The 21,677-nt window shown below is 39.6% G+C and overlaps 1 protein-coding gene across 1 annotated transcript in view; it reads left to right on the forward strand.

The window, feature by feature from the left end:
* SH3TC1 (SH3 domain and tetratricopeptide repeats 1) overlaps positions 1–21,677 on the forward strand; it is a 78,200-nt gene that overhangs the window by 25,794 nt on the left and 30,729 nt on the right. The window contains exons 3-8 of the mRNA XM_044682312.1: positions 3,686–3,757; positions 6,751–6,878; positions 11,434–11,539; positions 14,121–14,285; positions 18,351–18,549; positions 19,734–19,804. Coding sequence (XP_044538247.1) covers positions 3,686–3,757; positions 6,751–6,878; positions 11,434–11,539; positions 14,121–14,285; positions 18,351–18,549; positions 19,734–19,804 — 741 coding nt within the window. The remainder of the gene's footprint in view (positions 1–3,685; positions 3,758–6,750; positions 6,879–11,433; positions 11,540–14,120; positions 14,286–18,350; positions 18,550–19,733; positions 19,805–21,677) is intronic.

Consider the following 21,677-nt stretch of genomic DNA (forward strand, 5'->3'; position numbering starts at 1 on the left):
AAAGAAGAGCAAAATGAGAATCAGAGAGGTTAGGTATTTGATCATGGTCAAACCCGGCGTGATTTCTGTTAAATTGCTCCTAATGAACAGAGCATTTTTGAAGATTTTATTTTAAAGTCTCAGACTGAGTAAAATATTAAAATATTAGTAAAAAGGTATCTCGATGCTGGAGCTTCCAGGCAGAACTCAGCCAGATGTGAGAAATTAGGAAAATAGTCAAAAATCCCATATCTAATGAGTGTCAGAGCTTAGGATTCACGCTCAAGCATTTTGTTTTTTAAAATATATTTTCTTTTTTCATTAACTATTTCCCAATTACATGTAAAAATATTTTAATATTCTTTTTTTTTTGTTTGAATTCCAGATTCTCTAAAGAGGGGACCTGGGTTCAAGTGGTCTCTGCCATGTAGGTGATCTTGGGCAAGTCACTTTTTTAATTCCTCCAAGTTCTATTTTCCTCAATGGTGTGGGGAAGAGGGGTGCAATCATACTTATCCTGCTGACTGTATCAAGTCATCATGGGAATGGTTAGAGATCATGTGTCTGGAGTGTTCTACAGAAAAGTTCTGGAGAGGTGGGGGCTGGGTGGTAGCAATGAGGACCCCGAAACCCTGCTTCATTATCTCGAAGCTGAGCTTGCAATCCAGTCTTAACAGAGATAGAAAACAGCTGTGAGAAGTAATTAGGCTGCTAAATTCCAAAATAAGAAGTGCAAGAGATTAAATTCTAGCGAAATTTTAAGCAGAGACCAATCAGTTTGGAGTGGAGTGGTCGGGGAGACTTCCTGGAAGGGAGATGAAATTTGACCTGAGGATTCTTAATCAATTCAATTCATTAAGTCAAAGTTGTTATGTGCCAGATGTAGATATAGCACTATGCCGGGCATTGGGAATATGAAGAGCAAACCAAACCCTGTCCATAAGGAATTCACATCATTATAGTCATTATAATCATCATTGTCATCATCAGAACATTTTCTCTAGAACTTTAAGACTTTCTAAACACTTTATCTTATTTTGTTCTCACCAATCCTCATTTTACAGATGAGGAAACTGTGGCAAACGAGTTAATTATTGACTTTATGTAGCTAGTAAATGTCTGAGGCTGGATTTGAACTCGGGTCTTTTGGACAATAGGCTTGGTACTCTGTCCAGCAAATCTCATCGAACAGCAGGGATATGAGAGCAGGGTCTTCGAGGGGAACAGAATAAATTGTGAGTAGAGGAGCAGTAAATAGCCATCCTGCTTGGAGGGCATCCATCGTTCATGCATAAGAGAATAGCAAGAAATGAGGGGAGAAGGAAAGTTTGGTTGTGGCCACTTCCTGGAGATCATTGAGTGTCTAGTGAAGGAGTTATAGGATTAGGGATTTAGAGGTGAGGGCTGGGAGAAGGGAATCTGGGAGGTCATCCATTTTAGAGATGAGGAAAAAGCCCCTAGAGGTAAAAGAGCCAACTGTAAGGTCAGCGCAGATGATAGATCTGAGAGGCTAACCCAAGATGCTTAACATGATTCCAGATTCAGACTTTTTTTATTTTTTTTGCAGATAATGGGGAGCCATCGGGTTTAAATGGGGAAGCCACGAAACACGAGAGTGATATTTTAAGCCAGTTTCTAATTTTGAGGAGAAAGAGAGGCAGAGGAGAGGAGAGCAGCATGATGTCAGGAATTCACCGGACAGACAGCTCTTGGATCTGTAATGGGTCCACATTCTGAGCCTTTGGTGGTCAAGTTTTAGCCTCCCTCCCCATCCTTCAGCGCTTCTAGGCTGTGTAAAGTCATAAGGAGGGGCCCCGCTTTTATCCGAGCAGATCACAAACTCGAGCTAACTTGGAAACTCCCAAAGATCAATGGCTTTAAAGCAAACAAATGTGTGTGTGTGTGTGTGTGTGTGTGTGTGTGTGTGTGTGTGTGTGTGTTTATACAGCATATTATATACATGTATAATATACACACATATTATATATGTGTGCACACATAGACAATAACCTTACACATATAACATGAATGCACATGTAGGTATAAACATTCCTATGCGTATATACGCATATGCACAGATGTGGGTATTTATTCTAATCTCTATGTCTCCATCAGTGTGTCTAGATCTAGGTCTAGAGCAGGACTTGGGCTTTTATCAGTGCAGGCTGGGAGCATCCACCAGTGATGGTCAGCTTGGCTGCCATTTAAGCCTTAGAGGGTCCCTTAGAGGCCAGGCCGCAGCAGGGCCGCAACTGAGGCGGGACTTCACAGCGGCTGTTTGTCCGTCCCCTACGCCATGTTGTCTAGCCGCTGCCTCTGCTGCCAGCTCAGGGAGAATCTCTCCGGACTCACGGAGGCTGGCTCTTCGGTCATGGATGAAAGGCTGCCGCCAGGCCCAGACTCCACATTCAGAAGGAATCTCTCTAATGGGTAGCGAGCCGAGATTGAAGAAGAAGGAAGTGCGCTTTGGGGGAGGGGCTGTGCGTGTGCTGGGAGAGAAGTGCCCTAACAGAATTTTCTTTTAGGAGAGAAGGATGTGGTAACTGTAAAAGCTTTGGGTTCAGACTGGTTCTAGGCCAGGTTTCGTGGCTAGCTCTCTGTGTGGTCTGGGTCCAGTTACTTCTGATCTTTGGGCCTCTGTTACCCTGTGAAAGGACGGGCCTGGACAAGACCAGTGATGGTGAGCCTTTTGGAGGCAGAGTGCCAGGCCTGGGCCCAGCCCCCACCCACTAGCCCCAGTGCTGCTGGGCTCCGCCCCGCCCCGCCCACCTTATCCTAGACAGGGGAGGGAGGAAGCTCTCCTATTGGGCTGCTGGGCAGAGGGCCGGGTCATGTGAGAAATGAGAGGGGGAGGGGAGCAGCTCCTCCTGACCCTCCGCCTTTCTAGTAACGAACTCTGGGTGGGGGTTGGGGGTGGGTGGGTGGTCTTGTGCCCACAGAAAGTGCTCTGAGTGCCATCTTTGGTACCCATGCCATAGGTTCACCATCACTGGAATACACTGTCTCGAAGGTTTTCTTCAGCTCTACTGTTTTGTTGTTAGAGAGAGCGGGGGGAGGGGAGAGAGAGAGGGAGGGAGAGAGAAAGAGAAGAAAAAGAAGAAGGAGGAGGAGGAGGAGGAGAGAGGGAGAGAAGAGGAGAAAGGGGGGAAGAGAGAGAGAAAGGAGAGAGACAGAGAGAGATGAGGAGGAGAGGAGAGAGAGGGAGAGAAGAGGAGAAAGGGGGGAAGAGAGAGAGAAAGGAGAGAGACAGAGAGAGATGAGGAGGAGAGGAGAGAGAGGGAGAGAAGAGGAGAAAGGGGGGAAGAGAGAGAGAAAGGAGAGAGACAGAGAGAGATGAGGAGGAGAGGAGAGAGAGGGAGAGAAGAGGAGAAAGGGGGGAAGAGAGAGAGAAAGGAGAGAGACAGAGAGAGATGAGGAGGAGAGGNGGGGAGAGAGAGAGAGAGAAGAGAGGAGAGAGAGAGGAGGAGGGGAGAGAAAGAGGGAGAGAGAGAGAGGAGGAGGGGGGAAGAGAGAGAGGGAGGAGGAGGTGAGAAAGAGGGAGAGAGGAGGAGGAGAGGGGAAGAGAGAGAGAGGAGGAGGGGGGAAGAGAGAGAAAAGAGAGAGAGAGAGAGATCCAATCTGCAGGGCTCTACATGCTACTGAAGTTTGGCATTTTATTTGTAACATTGTGAAACTTTGTTCATGTTCCTAATTATTCTTGTTTCAGATATTCGGCTCTCTGACAGCTGCAGGGCCACTGTGGGGACATCCCTTGGCCAGATGGGAACCTTTCCAACAGGTATCAAGCACCATATAGTAGCTGAGCTTTAACTAGGGTGAAGTAACTAGAGTTTTGTGTAGGTCACAGAAGTTTAGAAGGTGCGTATATTTAACGCATGCAATCCTTCAGCAGTACCCCCATGGAGCAACTAAGCTTAGTGCTTAGACTCGGAGACAGATTAGTCAATAGACACATGAGGCATGTGTTTAGAGGTTCTCTCAAAATGAGTGAAGCAGTTAGTCTGGGTCCTTCTTTAATATTACCCTTCCCCTTAACAACAGGGCTGGATAAGAATTCCCTTTTTCAAATTCAGGATCTCTGTGGTTGGAGATGGAAAACTAATGGAGTCATTGGATCACAGAGCAAGCCAAGGGGTACAATGGGTAGTTCATTGGCCCCAGTAGTCAGGATAATTATTATCATAGACTTAGAGTTAGAAAAGACCTTTTACAGAGGAACAAATTAAGGCCCAGAGAGGTATGGTCATTCAGCTCTTTAGCCTCCAAATATGGCACTCCTTCTGCTACAACCATGCTGATTATTATTTAATATGTGATTTGATGCTTAAGGTCTCCAGGTGATCTTAAACAGCTACCAAATTTCAACTAGGTGATGATGAACTCAGGTAATTAGATGGTAATAACTTGAGTTTGTATAGTGCCTTAAGATTTGCAACAGAGGGGACAGCTGGGTGGCTCAGTGGATTGAGAATCAGACCCAGAGACAGGAGGTCCTGGGTTCAACTCTGTCCTCAGACACTTCCTAGCTGTGTGACCCTGGGCAAGTCTCTTAACCTCCATTGCCTAGCCCTTACCACTCTTCTGCCTTAGAACCAATACCTACTGGAAGGTAAGGGTATATAAAAAAAAAAGATTTGCAACAGAGATGGAAACTGTTCATAAGTCCTCAAGATGGGGAGGAAGTAGCACAGTATAATTAAACAATAACAACAACAAAAGACCCACTTGATTGGGGATGAAGAGAATCCCAGCTTTGATATTTGTTTAAGGTCATCTGTAATTCATTTTGTTTCTTGAAGCCTTAGTCTCACTTGGTTGTGGGGAAAGGGCATTGTAAGCACAGAAATCTATTATTAAGGGTGCCCATGTAGTTGTGACTGCTGCTGACGTATCCACCCCTCCCTCTTGACAGAATTTGTGGTTTGTTTTTTTTTAAACCCTTGTACTTCGGTGTATTGTCTTATAGATGGAAGATTGGTAAGGGTGGGCAATGGGGGTCAAGTGACTTGCCCAGGGTCACACAGCTGGGAAGTGGCTGAGGCCGGGTTTGAACCTAGGACCTCCTGTCTCTAGGCCTGACTCTCACTCCACTGAGCTACCCAGCTGCCCCTTGACAGAATTTGTTAAAAAAAAAATGTTGTTTTAGGGTCTTAGGGTAGAAGTGTCCAATACACATGGCTCCACCATGCTGAGAAGAGACCTGCTGGTATATATTTTCCTCTCTTTCTCATGTCCCTGTTTTATCTACCTCTTGGGTCAATTTCTATAAATGTCCAAGGGCTAAGCAGATCTTCCCATGACTGTTGCCAAACAATTCTGAGTTAATTTTAATTTAGAAATCATTGCAATCTTCAACTACAGGCACTCAGACTTGCTTTACCTGTTGCCATAAGTACCTCACTTTCCCCAACTAGATTATAAATTTCTGGAGAGTAGTAACTGTGGCTTACAGTTTTTTTTTTTTTTTTTTTTGCTTCTCTTTTTATCACAAGGCTGGTTTGTTGGTTGTAGGAATTATCACAGAATACAGAATGTTTTAAATGAACAGAGAAAGTTAAAGCTAGAAAAACCTCCGAGATCACCTGTTCCAATATTTTACAGAAAAGGGATCATAGGATCATAGGAAATCATAAGAAAGTGATTTTAAAGGCCATAAATATAATTCTTATTTCACAAATGGGGAAGTTGAGGCTTACTTGCCCAGGGTCACTTCTGGCAAGTTTATTAGGGAGAATTGATACTCAGAATTTCCTAACTCTTAGTACAAAGTTCTGTCCCATGAACTATCATGCTTCTCTGCTAGGAGATGGAGCAGTGGCAGTCTGCCACTAAACATGTCTCTATCTAGTTCTAAAAAAGGTTCTAGGTATTCTTTGCTTTATACTCTTAAGACCAATCTCATCCCCAATTCCCATTTGTAGATTCCCTAGGAAAATGGAGGGGCATTGATGTGCCCAAATTGATTTTTTTATTGTTCAATCATTTCAACTGTATCTGGCTTTTTGTGACACCATTTGAGATTTTCTTGGCAAAGATACTGGAGTGGTTTGTTAGTTCTTTCTCCAGTTCACTTTATAGATGAGAAACTGAGGCAAAGTTAAGTGACTTGTCCAGAATCACATAGTAAATGTCTGAGGCCGGATTTGAATTCAGGTCTTCCTGAATCCATGCCCAGTGCTCTATTTACTGATCCACCTAACTGCTCCCAAAACATATAGTCCTCAGTATTCAGGGAGTTATCAAGGGAGTTGGAAAGTCAATGGCAGAGGGAAACAATTCAAGGGAGTTCTTTAAGTAGTTCAGAAAAGGAGAGATTTCAGAGTCCTTGAGTCTTAGTGAGTAGACTCTTCTTCCTTCTGGGAAGGTCTAAGTGCTGTCAACATTCAAGGATTACAGACTGAGGAAATAAAACTGATGTGTCTTTGATTATATGTGAACTAGATCCTCTTCCCAGGTGATGATATCCAAAGGGGAATGTATTTCCTTTGGGAGAATAGGATATTTTGTCCTTGTTCTTTTAAAGAGGCGACCATGCCTGAGTCTCTCTGTCCCCTACAAGCCTACTTCTGCCTTATTCCACATGGATTAAAGGGTAAGGCAGAAAGGATAAAGCAGGATCACAGACTAGCGGAAGTCACAGAAAATAGGGAAGGGTTGATGGTCTTTTCTAGTATTCAATTGGGCCACAGGATCTACCCTTTACTGCAATGAAATATGTTCCAGGTGCCAAAAATCCTAATATAGTTCTGACTACAATTTAATCCCTTCCAGATATTTCCTTGAAGCTCATCATGGTGCAACCAAAGAGTGGCCTTCCTGTCCCCTGTCTACAAGAGGAGTTGAGGCGAAGACTCCGTCTCTTGGAAAATGACAGCAGGGAAGTTTCAGCTGTGTTCAGTGTAAGTCTTAATGATTTGGATGCTTTAAATTAATTGGAGTGCTAAGACATTCTCTTAACTCTCTTTCCCTAGTCATGGTATAGTAGACAAAGGGCTGGCCTTAAAGCCAATTAGACCAAGATTTGAGGGCTGCCTGTGACAGAATATCTATTTTATTTATGTATTTATTAAAGAAGCTAAGTGATACAGTAGAGCCTTGAAATCAGGAAAACCTGAGTTCAAATCCTTCATCAGACATACCTATTAGTTTGTGACTATATAGGCAAGTAACAGAACCTATCAGCCGTCACATCCTTATTTGTTAAATGAGGATAATAAAATTACCTTCCTTCTATGGTCATTGTGAAGATCATCTGTGCTTTACAAAGGCTAGCTATTATTAGCTATTTTTACCTGACCCAGGACAAGTCACTAACTTCTAGATGGATCTCTAAGAATATAAAATGCTGAGAATTTGCATCAGGAAAGGGCATCTAGGTGGCACAGTGGTTAGAGTAGCAGGTCTGGAATCAGACGGACTTACCTTCCTGAGTTCAAATCTGGCCTCAAACACTTACTAACTCTGTGACCCTGGACAAGTCACCTAGCCCTGTTTGCCTGAATTTCCTCATCTACAAAATGAGCTTAAGAAGGAAATGGCAAATCATTCCAGTATTTTTGCCAAGAAAACTCCATTTAGGATTATGAAGAATAGGCATGACTGAATGAAAATGGGCGTTCCCTCACCTAGTATCCCAATGAAATCCCTGATCCAATCCCTATCAGTTCCCAAAATAACCTTAAATACCTTTCCCTGCTCTTTATTTGATGTAAATACTTTCCTGTCCTTCTCAAGGCTTGGCCCCAGCACTCTCAGCATTATGTGGGCACATCTATAATGAGAGTCAGCCCCCTCTTAGCTTAATCTAACTCAGGACAATGGCTAAGCTTAGAGTCCTACTAGTTTACATCTGAAAGGAACCCTAGACCACAGAACTTCACAGTTGGAAGAAAACTTAGAGTCATTAGAACATCAAAGGTTAGGGCTAGAAGCAAGTTAGATCACAGAAAATAGTTTTTTTTTTTCTAGTTTTAATACTCTTACAAATTCTATAATTTAACTGCCCCTCAGCCTCAAGCCCCCCTCTGCTCCCCAAAGACAGACTGTTTCATCAAACCCTTTGGGGGTTTTGTGAAGTTTATTTTGTAAACCATCTTTACTGCCAGGAGTGAGTTGGTTAGCTATTCTCTACTCAAGGATGCAGCTAAGCATACTAGAGATGTTGGGTTTTCTCAAAACATTTATCAATGATTTTTTAAAAAAATTATAAGCACATGCCTCATTTACAAAGTGCTGAACTTTGAACTAAAGTAGCTGTTCCACAGGATGGGATGTGGCTGGTTTGCCTTGTCATGTGCAACTCTGATTATTTTGACAATTGTGTCATTTATGCTTACTCATCTTTGTTGGGAGAAATGAGCTTGTCAAATCACATTGAAGGCAAGTCTTGTGTAATGCTGCCCCACCGAGGTCCTCTTATGATCACCTCCTTGTATTTACCCTTATGGTAATAGCGATGGTTCATGCTTCCTCCAATGGACTCAAGCACTGGCTGGTGGTTAATAAATGCCTATTGATTTAGTTCCTTTTATTATTCCTAGATTTTCCCTCTGCAAATAAATAGAATAATACTTCTTTATGATAGCCTTTCTTGAACACTATTATCAGGCACCTCCTTAGTCTCCTCTTTCTAGGCTAGTCTTTACAGATTCTTCTTCTTGAAGAATTTGGCATGGTATCAAGGCCCTTGACCATCTTGGATGCTCTCCTTTAGCTGTTTTCTTGCTCACGGATGTCTTTCTAAAATGTTGTATAATAAAACATAATACGCTCAAGACTGATTCTATAGACACTCTCCCTCTCTTCATGTGGCATAAGATTGCATTAGTTTTGGGTTGTCATGTCATTATTGAAGCTTATAAAGTGGGCATTCCATTAAAATGCTCAAATGTTTTTCAAGAGGAAATATCATCTAGATATGCCTCTTCTATCTTAATTTGTGAAGCTGACTTTTTAAACCCTACTGTAGGCCTTTACATTTATTTAAGTATTTATTTACATTTTGCTGATCCTTCTCAGTTGTGATGACCAGTTGAGATCTCATAGGATCCTGACTCTGCCATCCAATGTATTAATTTATCCTTTAAGGCTTTGTACCATTTCCAAATGTGATGAGCATGTGATCTATGTCTTCAAACAAGTTACTGATAAAGTTATTAAAATCAGAGAAAAACACATGCTGTGGTGCACTGGACTAGGAAACTCCTATTGATTTGCAATAGATATATTAAAAAATATATAGAATAGGGGGCAGCTGGGTAGCTCAGTGGAATGAGAGTCAGGCCTAGAGATGGGAGGTCCTAGGTTCAAATCTGGCCTCAGACACTTCCCAGCTATGTGACCCTGGGCAAGTCACTTGACCCCCATTGCCCACCCTTACCACTCTTCTGCCTTGGAGCCTATACACAGTATTGACTCCAAGATAGAAGGTAAGGGTTTAAAAATTATATATATATGTATGTATATATAATAGATGGGAGATAATCTCATATAGGAAGGTGCTTGCAGCTGAGGCAGTGAGGGGCACTGAGAAAGGCTTCTTACAGAAGGTGAAATTAGAGCTGATGAAATTAGAATGATTGCCTACAGAGTTTGTTGTGAGAAAGCATTTGAGAATGATGAAAAGAGCTTTAGATTGTAAGTCAAAAATCAGAGAATTCTTACTTGAGATTTCAGAGGTCATCTAAGCCAGTAGTTCTTCAGCACTTTAGTATCATGGATCCCTTGTACAGTCAGTATAATGAAGGAATGAAACTAGACCACAGAATCATAGAACTTCAGAGTTGGAAAGGGCTTTAGTGGTCATAAAGCCAACCCCAGCCTTCCACAAAAAATTCCTTATGGTTCCTTGCATTTCTCTATCTATAATTCTATGAGTCTATTCACCAAAGTAAGATGCGATGCTGTAGCCCAGGGGTCGGCAACCTTTTTGGCCGTGAGAGCCATAAACACCACATTTTTTAAAATGTGATTTCATGAGAGCCGTACAGTGCTCACAGTGCACGTTCCTGTAACAGTGCGAGCTCCTGTAACAGCGCCTGCCGACCCCTGCTGTAGCCTAATAAAAAAAAAAAAAGTGGGAGTGCAGCATAGTGGCTCAGTGAATTGAGAGCTAGATCTAGAGATGGGAGATCAGGGGTTCAAATCTGGCCTCAGACATTTCTACACGTGTGACCCCGGGTAAGTCCCTTAACCCCAATTGCCTAGCCCTTACAACTCTTCTGCCTTGGAACCAATAAGAATTTTTTTTAAAAAGAGGATAGGGATTTGTTTAAATATGTACTGACTCTGAGCATTCAGTATATTTAAACCAGGAGAGACAACTATTAATGGCTCTTAAGGATGAACAAAAAAAGAAAAGAAATGAGATTCTGAGATTATGTTCATATTTAATAGGTTAGTAAATGCTGTATTTAGTCCAGAGATGGTGATGAGAGTTGAGACTTTGCCTTCTGAGGGTGCATAAAAGATCTGGGAATATTTAACCTGATATAGAGAAGATTTAGGGTACGAGAGGGGCAAAAATACCTGAAAGAGAATGGAACTTGGAGCCATTAGTGTATGGGAGAGGAGCCAGGTAGCAGATGAACTCCAGGCTGTACAGTGAATGAATGAATGAGCATTTCAGGATATGTGCCAGACACTGACCTATGTGCTGTGGATATAAATGCAAGCAAGCTAGACGGTGTCTTCCCTTATGGGGTTTATATTGTTATAGAATAATAATTTTAATAAGACAACCCATGAATTGGAGTGATGGTGAGGGGGTTAATAATAGGTCACATTTCTCTAGCACTTTCAGGGTTTATAAAGCACTTCTATCACAACCCTATAGTGTCCCCCCTCTCCCTTTGACCCAGAAGGAAAATGAAGCTCAGAAAAGTTGCCCAGGGTCAACCAACCAACAGTTGGCTCAATGTATAGAACATTGGGCTTGGAGTCAGGAAGACCTGAATTCAAATCTATCTTTAGATTTGGTAGATAAGTTGCATTTACTTAGATAAGTTGCATTACCTATGTGAACTTTGGACAACTGACTTAACCCTTTTTGCCTCAGTTTCCCTAACTATAAAATGGTGATGCCTCCTGGGATTGTTGTGAGGATAAAATGAAATAGATTATAAAGAACTTAGCAAGGGTCTAGTACGTAGGAGGTACTATATGCGAATTATCATCATCAATAATATTATTATTACAAGGAACATAACCCAACATTGGCTCCAAGCAAGGATGATCTGAAGGACTGACAATAGGAAAACAGAGTAGATAGGTAGCATAAATCAGAACTTGGAGACCTTTGAAAAAGTATATCAAAGATGATTTATAATCTAGCATTTGCCATTTCCCATTTTCCACTAACAATCTTGACTATTTGACCATTGGCATAATAGCCAAAAACTAACCTTTGAATAATGCCAACTTTGGTATCAAAATTTCATTCCTTTTTTCCTTTAGGAGCTGTCAGCCAGGCTGCTATCCATTCACAGTGACCAGGATCTTATTGTAGTGACATTTAAAACTTTTGAAGAAATATGGAAGTTTTCTACCTATTACTGTCTGGGTAAGGTACTTATGATCTTGGGAAGAAATGTTAAATTATTTCCCGTTATCCCCCTGGTTCAACTCTTGCTTCAGATACTTACTAGCTATGGGTAAGTCCCTCAATCTCTTTGAGGCTAAGTGTCTTCATCTATAAAATGAGGATAATAATAGTATTTACTTCTCAGACTTGTTTTGAGAATCGAAACAGTTAACATATCTAAAGTGCTTTGTAAAGTTTAAAACTGGGTATAAACATTACCTATTATTATTACTTTTTATCTATTATTATTATAAAAATCATTCTTTCTATCTTACTATTATTGTCATTTATTATTATATTGGGAAAATAGTTTGCTAAATGTTAACTGTAAAATAATAATTATTTTGTAATAGTAATAATCACTTGTGCTCTTGAATATTTCTGCTAATAAAACTTATCTAATGGTTTTTCAAAAAGAGAGATAATAATAAATGATTTAATGGTGCTTACAATCATAAGGTTATTCATTTGATTTTCACAATTCTTCAAATGAAATAACAAAAGGCATTGTTATCACTCCATTTTCTATAGAAAACAGAGATCAGAGAATTGTAATGACTTGACTAAGAACACAGTCCTAATCTTCTGATTCCAAGTCTAGAGCTCTTTCTATCATTTGATAGTACTACTGGCATAGATAGGTAGAGTATTTATTAATTGCTCACCTTGTGCCAGACACTATTCAAAGTTTCAGGGGTACAAAAAGAAGCAAAGAAAACAGCCCCTGGCTAATGGGAGTTTATATTCTTTTTTTTTTTTTTAACCCCATACTTTCTGTTTTAGAATCAATACTATGCATTGATTCCAAGGCAGAACAATAAGGTTTAGGCAATGGGATTAAGTGACTTGCCCAGAGTCATACAGTTAGGAAGTGTCTCTGGTCAGAATTGAGCCCAAGACTTCCCATTTCTAGATCTGGTTCTTAGTTCCCTGAGTCAACTAGCTGCCCACAGGAACTTATATATAATGGGAGAAGGCAAGACATAGAGAGGGACTGGGAACAAGGTTGGGGGTTGGTGGAGAAACTCATGTTGAGGCACGATGTGGAGATGGCCAGGAAGTGATTGGGAGGCTTGAATTTGAGTGTAGTAAGGAAAGCTTGCTCACTTCTCAGAGATCAGCTTCCCAGGCTCAGACAATCTAATATTTAAGACTCACAGATAAATGTCTTCTAAGTCCATGACATCTCCTGGAAAAAAAAAAAAAAACGTATTTTTAGTGAACCTTTGATAATATGGTTTAGTGTAAAGGGCATTGGAATTCATGGCATCATGAAACTTAAGGCTGATGGGAACTTTAAAGCTCATCTACGCTTACCTCCTTCATTTTGAGAAGATTGAGACCAAGGAAAATTAATGATTTTCCCAGTCATATAAGAAGATAATGGATAGGGATGAGAACTAGATCTCATCATCGTTTTCATTAGTAAAGAAAATTCCTGAATAAAGAAACTCCCTCTAATAATTCAGGCTAGCATTATAGTCTTAAAGAGGGGACTAAAAAATGACTGCTAAGTGGCCAGTAGATAGAAAGCCAGGCCTGGAGATCGGAGTCGCTGTTTTGAAATCTGAACTCAGACACTTCTATCTCCGTGACTCTAGGAAAGTCACTTAACTCCCATTACCTAGCCCTTACTGATTTTCTGCTTTAGAACTGATATTTAGTATTGATTCTAAGACAGATAGAAGTATTTAAAGAAAAAAAGCTGGGGTGGGGTACTAAAGAACTGAAAATGACCAAAGTCACAAAGCCATTATGTGTCCAAAACACATTTTAAAAAAAATGCTCTTGCCTTCCGTCTTAGAATAGATACAGGTATAAATTCCAAGACAGAAACAAGTTAAGGACTAGGCAGTTGGGTTTAAGTGACTTGCCCAGGGTTACACAGCTAGGAAGTGTCGAAGTCCAGATTTAAACCCAGGACCTGGTGGCTCTATCCACTAAGCCAACGTAATAGCCCTTCAAAGGCAGAACTTGAATACAAGCCTTTCAGGTTCTCTGTTCACTGCACTATACAGCCTTTCTTTCACTAAGTCATAAAAGCGATATTTGCCAAAGCCAGAATTTCAGTCTAAGTCCTTTCATTTCTGCTTCATTATGCTTTCCACTACCCCATACTGTCATTTGAAGACTGGAGCACTGGCCACTGGTTTTGGCTCCCTCTTCTCTCATCTATAAAATTAGGGTAATCTGTTGTGCCTCATGTAGTGATTTTAAAGTTCAAATGAGATAAGGTTTATGAAAATGTCTTCTGAACTCTAAATTGCTAAACGTGTTAAATTACTATGATCACTATTGCCCATCAACATGCCTATTGTTGACTCATGGCTTATTTACTTGTACTTTTGCTTCCCTTCATTTTCTCATAATTTTGTTTCTCTTCACAGGTTCTCTCAGGGTGCACTTTTAACTAAGGCATGTTCCTTCTTTGCCAATTTTGAAATAGATTTCTGTACTGAACTCTGACTGTAGTCTTGGCAGATGGCTAGATTTACGTCCCTTTTGTAAAGAGGACTAGGAAGGACAGCAGGCTTTCTAATTCTATCTTTCTTTTGGCTAGGTTTTATAAACCACTGCATGGAAAACTTGTTGATGGACCAAGACTTCTGGCTTCTCTCCAGCTATGACAGCAAGAGGGATATTGCAGACTTTGATGCTGGGATTGATGTCTTTATTGATGAAGAAGCTTTACACTTAATGCACAAAAGTCTTTTAATCCAGGAAGGTAAGGATTGCTTGAATAAAGTTATATTTTATAAAGTGATCAATATTGTTTTTCTCCCTCCAGAAACTAGGAAGAAAAAAGGTAGAAATGAAACCATGAATATCTTAAAATTTGAGAGTTTACATTTTTCAATTTCTTTGAATAATGAAAGCTGGACAAAAAGGAAATTGGCTGCCCAGCAAAGTAGTGAGGTCTCTGTCACTGAAGATGTTCATGTGGAGATTGTTTAATTACTTTAGGTCATATATTTGAAGTTGGAAAGGACCCTTAGAAACAATTAAGTATAACCCTTTCATTTAAAAGTTTTACAAACCTTAAAGTGCCATTTATGTACATGTTATTGTTGTTGTTACATTTGAGGAAACTGAATCCTAGTGAGGTTAAGTGGCCTGTCTAAGGTCATACAGGTAGTAATTAGCAGAGCTGAGGTTTCCGAATAAAAATCCAGCATCATAAAGGATATTGTAGTTAATCAATCAGCCAACAATTATTAGTTTAGCGCCGCCTACTGTGTTCCAGGATCTGTCCAAGGTGATGGAGAGACAGAAAGAAATGTGAAATAATTCTAACCCTAAGGAAATTTACATCCTATTGGAGGACACAACAGATACATATAGAAATATATTCAGAATAAATTGAGTAGGAGACACTGCTTGAGTTGAGTCCTGAAAGAGAAGTGTGATTCTTTGAGGCACAGGTGACAGAGGAGTACATTCTAGGGTTGGGAATGACCATTGAAAAGCAAAAGAGGTGGAAGATGGATTGGTGTGTGAGGAACAGAGAGATGGTCAGTTTGGATAGACTATAAATTGTGAATTTGGGACGAAGGTTGGAAAATGATGGAAATATAAATTGATGCTCTTTAAATTACCAAAAAAAAAGTTTCTATTTTATCTTTGAGGTCATAGGAAATCACTGGAGTTTACTGAATAGGGTAGTGGTGTGAATCAGAATAATCCTAAGGAAAATCCATTTGGTACTTCTGTAGAAGATGGATTGGAATGCAGAAAGTATTTTTTTAAGTGAAAAATGATATTCTTTGATCTGCATTCATCATTTCCTTCTGTGGTGGCAGATAGCATTTTTCTTCATGGGTCCCTTGAAGTTGTCTTGGATTCTTGCATTGCTGATAATAGTTAAATCGGAATGGAGAACGTCTTAAAGAAGGGAGATTAATTAGAAGACCACTGAAATAGTCTAGGTAAGAGAAATGGATTCGAGTAGGGTGGATCTTTAAGTTGGATGAGTGAATATTAGACCATTACAATATTACAGATAGGAGGTGATGAAGGCCTGGAGGTAGTGGCTGTGTGAATAGAAAGGGATTGGATGTGAGGTATTGTGGATGTCAAAACTGTAGTATTTCACAACCATTTAGATATTGCAGGGGGTGAGAGGGTGTAAGAGAATAAGGAATCAAGGATGCCAAGGAGATGAACTTGGGAGACTGGGAGAATAGTGGATCTCTTAACATAAATAGAAAAGTTTAGTGGAGGGGAGGACTTTGGGAAAAGACAATGATTTGACTTCAACATGCTGAGTTTGAGATTTTCCAAGATGTCTGGTTTGTAATCTCATCAGCGCTGAGTGATGTAGAAGTCAGACTCAGGAGAGAGACCCAGGCTGGGGGGGGGGGGGGGAGGTGTCTCTGAATTATCTACTTAGAGATATTAATTAAGCTCATTGGAACTGATGAGGTCACAGAGAGAGAGAGTATGGAAATAAAGAAGGCCAGGAACAGAACCTTGACATACATTTCACAGTTAGATGATGTGACATAGTTGAAGATCAACCAGAGAAAATTGAGAAGTGGTCAGATAGAGAGAAGGAGAATGTGGAGAGAGACTCATGAAAACCCAAGGAGAAAGAGTATGCAATATAGGTAATGGTGGTCAAGAGTATCAAAGGCATTAGAATTCAGAAAGGACGAGGACTGAGAAAGGATTGTCAGAGCTCAGGTTATTTTGAAGTTAAGGCTTGTACTGGTTGACTCGTTCTATGTCTTCTAGCACTAAAATTCTGTGAAATTGGTTAATAATAGTGGAGGATGATTAATTTATTACTAAATTTTGTTCTTTTGATTATTAGCTTTTGATGTGGAAGGCTAAAATTATTTTAGGAAGCATTTAGTAATAACAAATTTTTTTTGCCATTGTTTTGGTCTGGAACTTTGATTTCATTGCAGCAGGGGGCTCCTTGATGAGGAAACTCCTTCTACCAATGTCGCTCAACAGCCGTACTGCAACTTGCAGTCTTAGAGAGGTGGCTTAGGCATTGAGAACTTAAGTTGTTTACTAAGAATCACAGAGCCAGTGTGAGACTGATAAATATCTTGATTCCAGGTCTTCCTTGATTACAATGCTGACCTTCTATCCACTATTCCACTATCTTTCAATAGCTACTACAATAATAGCTCAATATCTATAGAGTTTTAAGGACAAAGAACTCTCCTCAAAACAATCTTGCGGAAAAAGTTAGACAATTAATTTTGTTCTCATTTGACAGAGGAGGAAATTGAGGTTCAGAGAGATTGAGACCTTTCCAAATGGTACTATAGCTAGTAGGTATCAGTCTCTGAACTCTTGTTCCCTGTCTCTCCCATTTGGGATGGTCTTTCACGATCTAGAATAAAGTCAAGGAGAATTGGATTTATCTAAGTATTTTAGTAAATCATCTAGAACAAGCCAGCAGCTATGGTGAACAAATCAGCTATACCAACAGAGCTTGACTTCCAACTTTCCCCAGGATTCAGTAAGACACAACATTTGTCCACCTAAATTCCATGGGTATCATGGTTTCATTTGCCAGTAAAGAACAAAAGCAATTCTACAAATTCTGTCTCTCTTGGTTATCATTTTAGCTTTCTTCAAACTTGTATCTTTTATAGGAATTGTATTTCAGGAGGAAATTTTATAGGAGAATTTTTATATGAATATAAATTTTATTTCAGTATCTCTGGTTCTGGTCTTCTCTTGCCCTTGGCCAAATGTTACATGAGGCCCTGGCATCTTATTATTTACCTATATTATATTATTTATTCTACATTGGTATAATTTACACATGCCCAGTTTGAGCTCTAGGCATGGGGTGAGGGAAGAGAAGGGGGTTTGCCCTGCTTTGTAGAAGTCCTGTGATGCTGTTGTCATTAGTGACTTGGTTCTTGTAGGATTATAGACTTGAGTTAGTTGGGACCTCAGAGGTCATCTAATCCAACCCCAGCATCCTGCAGGTGAGAAAACTGAGGTTCCTGGAGGTAGAGTGATTTGCCCAAAATCATATAGGTAATAAGAGACAAATTTGGGATTTGAACTCTGCTTCTTTCCTGTTAGAGCCACGGTCCTTTTCACGTATCATTCTATCTCCATCCTAGAACCCAGATTCCTGCCTCCTCAGTGTTCTTTCCCTAAATAGATTTACCTCCCTTTTGATGCCATTATCTGGATACTTTCTGGATTAGAAGGTGCTGAATTTCTCCACCTGCCTCATTCCACTCCGACCCATTTCAAGTCTCCAGGACTTTATGACTTTCTACTTGAAAGAAATGGGAAAATAGGAAGGAGACCTTTAATTATTAAAGGATGAGATTGGCTTGATGAGTAACACGTGCAAAATCAGGCTCATCACTTTATATATGGCTCTGACATCTCCCTGTACAACTCTGCATAGGCCTGCACAACTCCTCAGGTTGTTTTGCGATTTAAATGAGATACTTTATGAAATGTGCTTACTATAGTGCCTGGCATATAGTAGATACTAAATAATGTTTTTTTAGCAGATGGACTTCCTGTGACAGGGAACTCACTGCTTTCAGAAGAAAAAGTCAGACTGCTAAAAAATGCAGTAGGGTTTTTTGAGAAGAATTATCTAGTATACCTAGAATCCAGGTCTATGGATAGTGTCTGAACACCAATTTGGGCCGTTAATGGTGTAACCCAAAGACCAGAACTACCTTAAACTAGTACCATTTATAGTTTAAAAAATTCTCACAAGAAATGAACCATACCATATGTCAATAAATTTTTTCTTTTTGCTGACTTGAAAGACAATCCTCTGGTACATTTTAAGGGTCATTCTTTGTATTGTGTCCTGACAACCAAATAAGAGAAATCATGGCTCCAAGAGGTGAAAGGAAGACTGGCCGACCCTGCCGGATTGCATCGCCAAGCCATCTGGGGACACCGACACAGACGGCAATGCCATGGTCTGATAGCCTTTCTGTGTTGGCTGAAGGGGCCTCTGAAGAACTCTTGATTCCATTTCATCAGTAGGTACCGAAATAAATCTTCTCTTATGTTTACTGAGCTTTAGCAGACAGTTTCATGTACTTAAATTGTACCTTTGTACCCAAGTGGTGATGGGTAGGTGGAAAGTAATGATAAAGAATATCGTACTGTTTAGTTTTTGTCTTTTTATATACCCTGCTAAGCACAAGAATTTGTACACAGTAGCTGTTTAATCCATGCTTGTTGGATGGAGTTATTTATTTATTTTAGTTGTTTCACAATAGTCCCCTGTGGGATATATAGCAGGGCTCATTAGTCCCACTAGACAGATGAGGAAATTGAGGTTCAGTTAATGAGGAATAAAGGAGTAATGATCTTAGAACACGGAATGTCAGAGCTGGGAGGAAATAGAACGTAATATAGATCAGGGAGTGAATTCAGATGTCAGCCTTACCACTGTGTAACCTTGTCACACTAAAGTCACTAAAACTCTTTGGAACTCAGTTCCCTCATCTATAAAATGGCAATAGTAGCAGGCAGAAGGTTGAACTAGATGATCTCCAAGGTTTCTTTCTCCCTTAAATCTATTATTTTGTGATCATTCTTAAGATTTATGCCAAATGGAGACTTTCATGAAGCCTATGTGTACTGTTTCCTCACCTTCATCTTTCACTATCCCCCTCTCCCTTTCAAGACTCAGCTCAAGAATCATCGTCATATTTAATCTATTTTCTATATACCTATATATGTGCAACTTGTCATCCCCCCGACTTCCTCCATTAAACTACCAACTTCATGAAAGACGAGTATTATTTTTGCTTTTGGTGGTGGTGCCTAGCATAGAATAGGCACTTAATAGAAGCATTTTTTCTTTTTAAAACTCTTATCTTCTTTCCTAGCATTGAATCTAAAACAGAAGAGTAGCCTAATTGAGATTAAGTGATTCATCCAGATTCACATAGCTAGGAAGTGACTGAGGCCAGATTTGAACCCAGGTCCTCCCAACTCCAGATCTGGCATTCTATCTACTGTACTACCTAACTGCCTCAGTAAAAGCTTTTTTGATCAATTCCAGTTTCCACCCAGCCCACAAGAATGAAGGTTGATAGGATGATGTTCTTTAGCAAACTATTTGGGGAGTCAGCAGCAATGGCCAAGTCATTTGAGGCTACCCCTTTGGTATGCATGGGGATTTTCCAAAGATTTCTCTTTTTTCTTTCCCAAGGTGGTCTCTTAAAGTGCAGTCTGACCCTATTGATGTCTTTGTTGATGAATCCATAATCTACAATCAAATTGGTAAGAAAGCTTGTTTCCCTGCTCTGTCTCATTAGCTTCAGTTGACCTGAGAAACTTAATTTGGACTGAATGTGTCTGGAAGAGCTGCCAAGTATACGCAAATCAGCTAGGATAGGGAAGATGATGTGATGCCACAGGGATGCTGGGTCAGATCCAGCAAAGCTATTATAACTTTTTTGCCAGGATTATATCTTGTTTCTTTAAAAAAAAGGCATCTTAAAATATTTTAATTAAATTTTTAACAATTTAAAAAAGAATAAAAAAGTCATCTTCCTTTATAAGAAGATTAATAACAATATTATATAATATAATCATAATATCAGTTATGATCTTTGCAAGTCTTTTCTTTGGGTCTTAGTTTCTCCCTCTGTAAAAAAAGGAGGGTAGGACGACATGATTGTTGCTAAGAGGCTCTTCCAGTTCTGACATTCTGTGACTTTCAGATTTATAAGTGATGAATATTTCTAATATTGACAACATAATGAGTGATTCAATGTTTCTGTGCCAGCTTATATAAATCTTATAAGGTATATGTCTTAAATATCAAATAGACATTTCCTTCAGAACAACTATGTAAGGTGGATATTATACACAGTTTGCAGAGGAGAAAACTGAGTCAGAATTAGTCATTTTAATCCCTGGTCATATAGAAAATACTGCAACAAAGACTGAAACTTAGGTTTCAACTCTCAAAATCTAGGGTTTTCTCCAAATTGATCACATAGATTGTTATTTGCGTTCATCAGAATTTTAAGAAAATTCTTTCCCACTTGAAACAATTATCACCTTGTATCAAGTTCACGTATGGGGTACTAATAAACTCAGAACCTTTGAGAAAACAGGATAATATTTGAAAATCATTTAACATAGTGCTTGGTACATAGTAGGTGATGAATAAATGCTTATTCCTTTCCTCTCTGGTAATAATTTAAATAATTAAATGAAAGGCAAATACTTCAAATTTAGTTTTTGATAGTGTTAATTATTTAAAACTTTTGAAGATTTTTTTTGGACCTATATCCTTAACTAGCTCTCTTTTCTTCTTTTCTGTAAGAATTCTTAAACCACGCTAAGGCCAAAAACAAACAAAATTCTTACCGTACTAAGAAGTTTTTTTTTTAGTCATTTTACTCATGTCCAACTCTTCATGACGCCATTTGGGATTTTTCTTGGCAAAGATTCAAGAGTACTTTGCCATTTCCTTCTCTAGCTCATTTAATAGATGAGGAAATTGAGGCAAGCAGGATTAAGTGACTTGCCCAAAGTCGCATAGCAAGTAAGTGCCTGAGACCAGATTTGAACTCAAGAAGATGGATCTTCCTGCCTTAATTCCCAGTGCTCTATCTTCTGCACTACCTAGCTGTTAATTTTATTGGATGTGTTTTGTGAGCAGGTTTATTTCATACATTTTTAGATAATTATCTGATGTGGAATTTTATTCCAAGTTTATTTATGGGAGGATTTCACCCTGGTCTTAGAGGGAGATGCTATAGCTTGCATGTAAGCCTGTACTTCAATAATGTGTCAGTTTGCATATAACAAATGTATGAGGTAAATTGTACCAGGGATATTTACATTTTATAGTAAAGAAAGCTGAGGCAAAGATGAAATATAATTTTAAATCAATTGAGTTAGTACTGGAAGGGACCTTAGAGAGCACTGAATTCTACCATTTCAATTTACAAAGAAGGAAACAGACCTAGACAGGTTCATTGACTAGCTCAAGTCAATGCACTTGCATGATTTGAACCCAAGTCTTCTGTCTCCAAATCCAGGGCTTCCTTCCTTCCTTCTTTCCTTCCTTCCTTCTTTCCTTCCTTCCTTCCTTCCTTCCTTCCTTCCTTCCTTCCTTCCTTCCTTCCTTCCTTCCTTC

This window comes from Gracilinanus agilis, chromosome 6, assembly GCF_016433145.1.
Source record: "Gracilinanus agilis isolate LMUSP501 chromosome 6, AgileGrace, whole genome shotgun sequence".
NCBI classification, from domain to species: Eukaryota; Metazoa; Chordata; class Mammalia; order Didelphimorphia; family Didelphidae; genus Gracilinanus; species Gracilinanus agilis.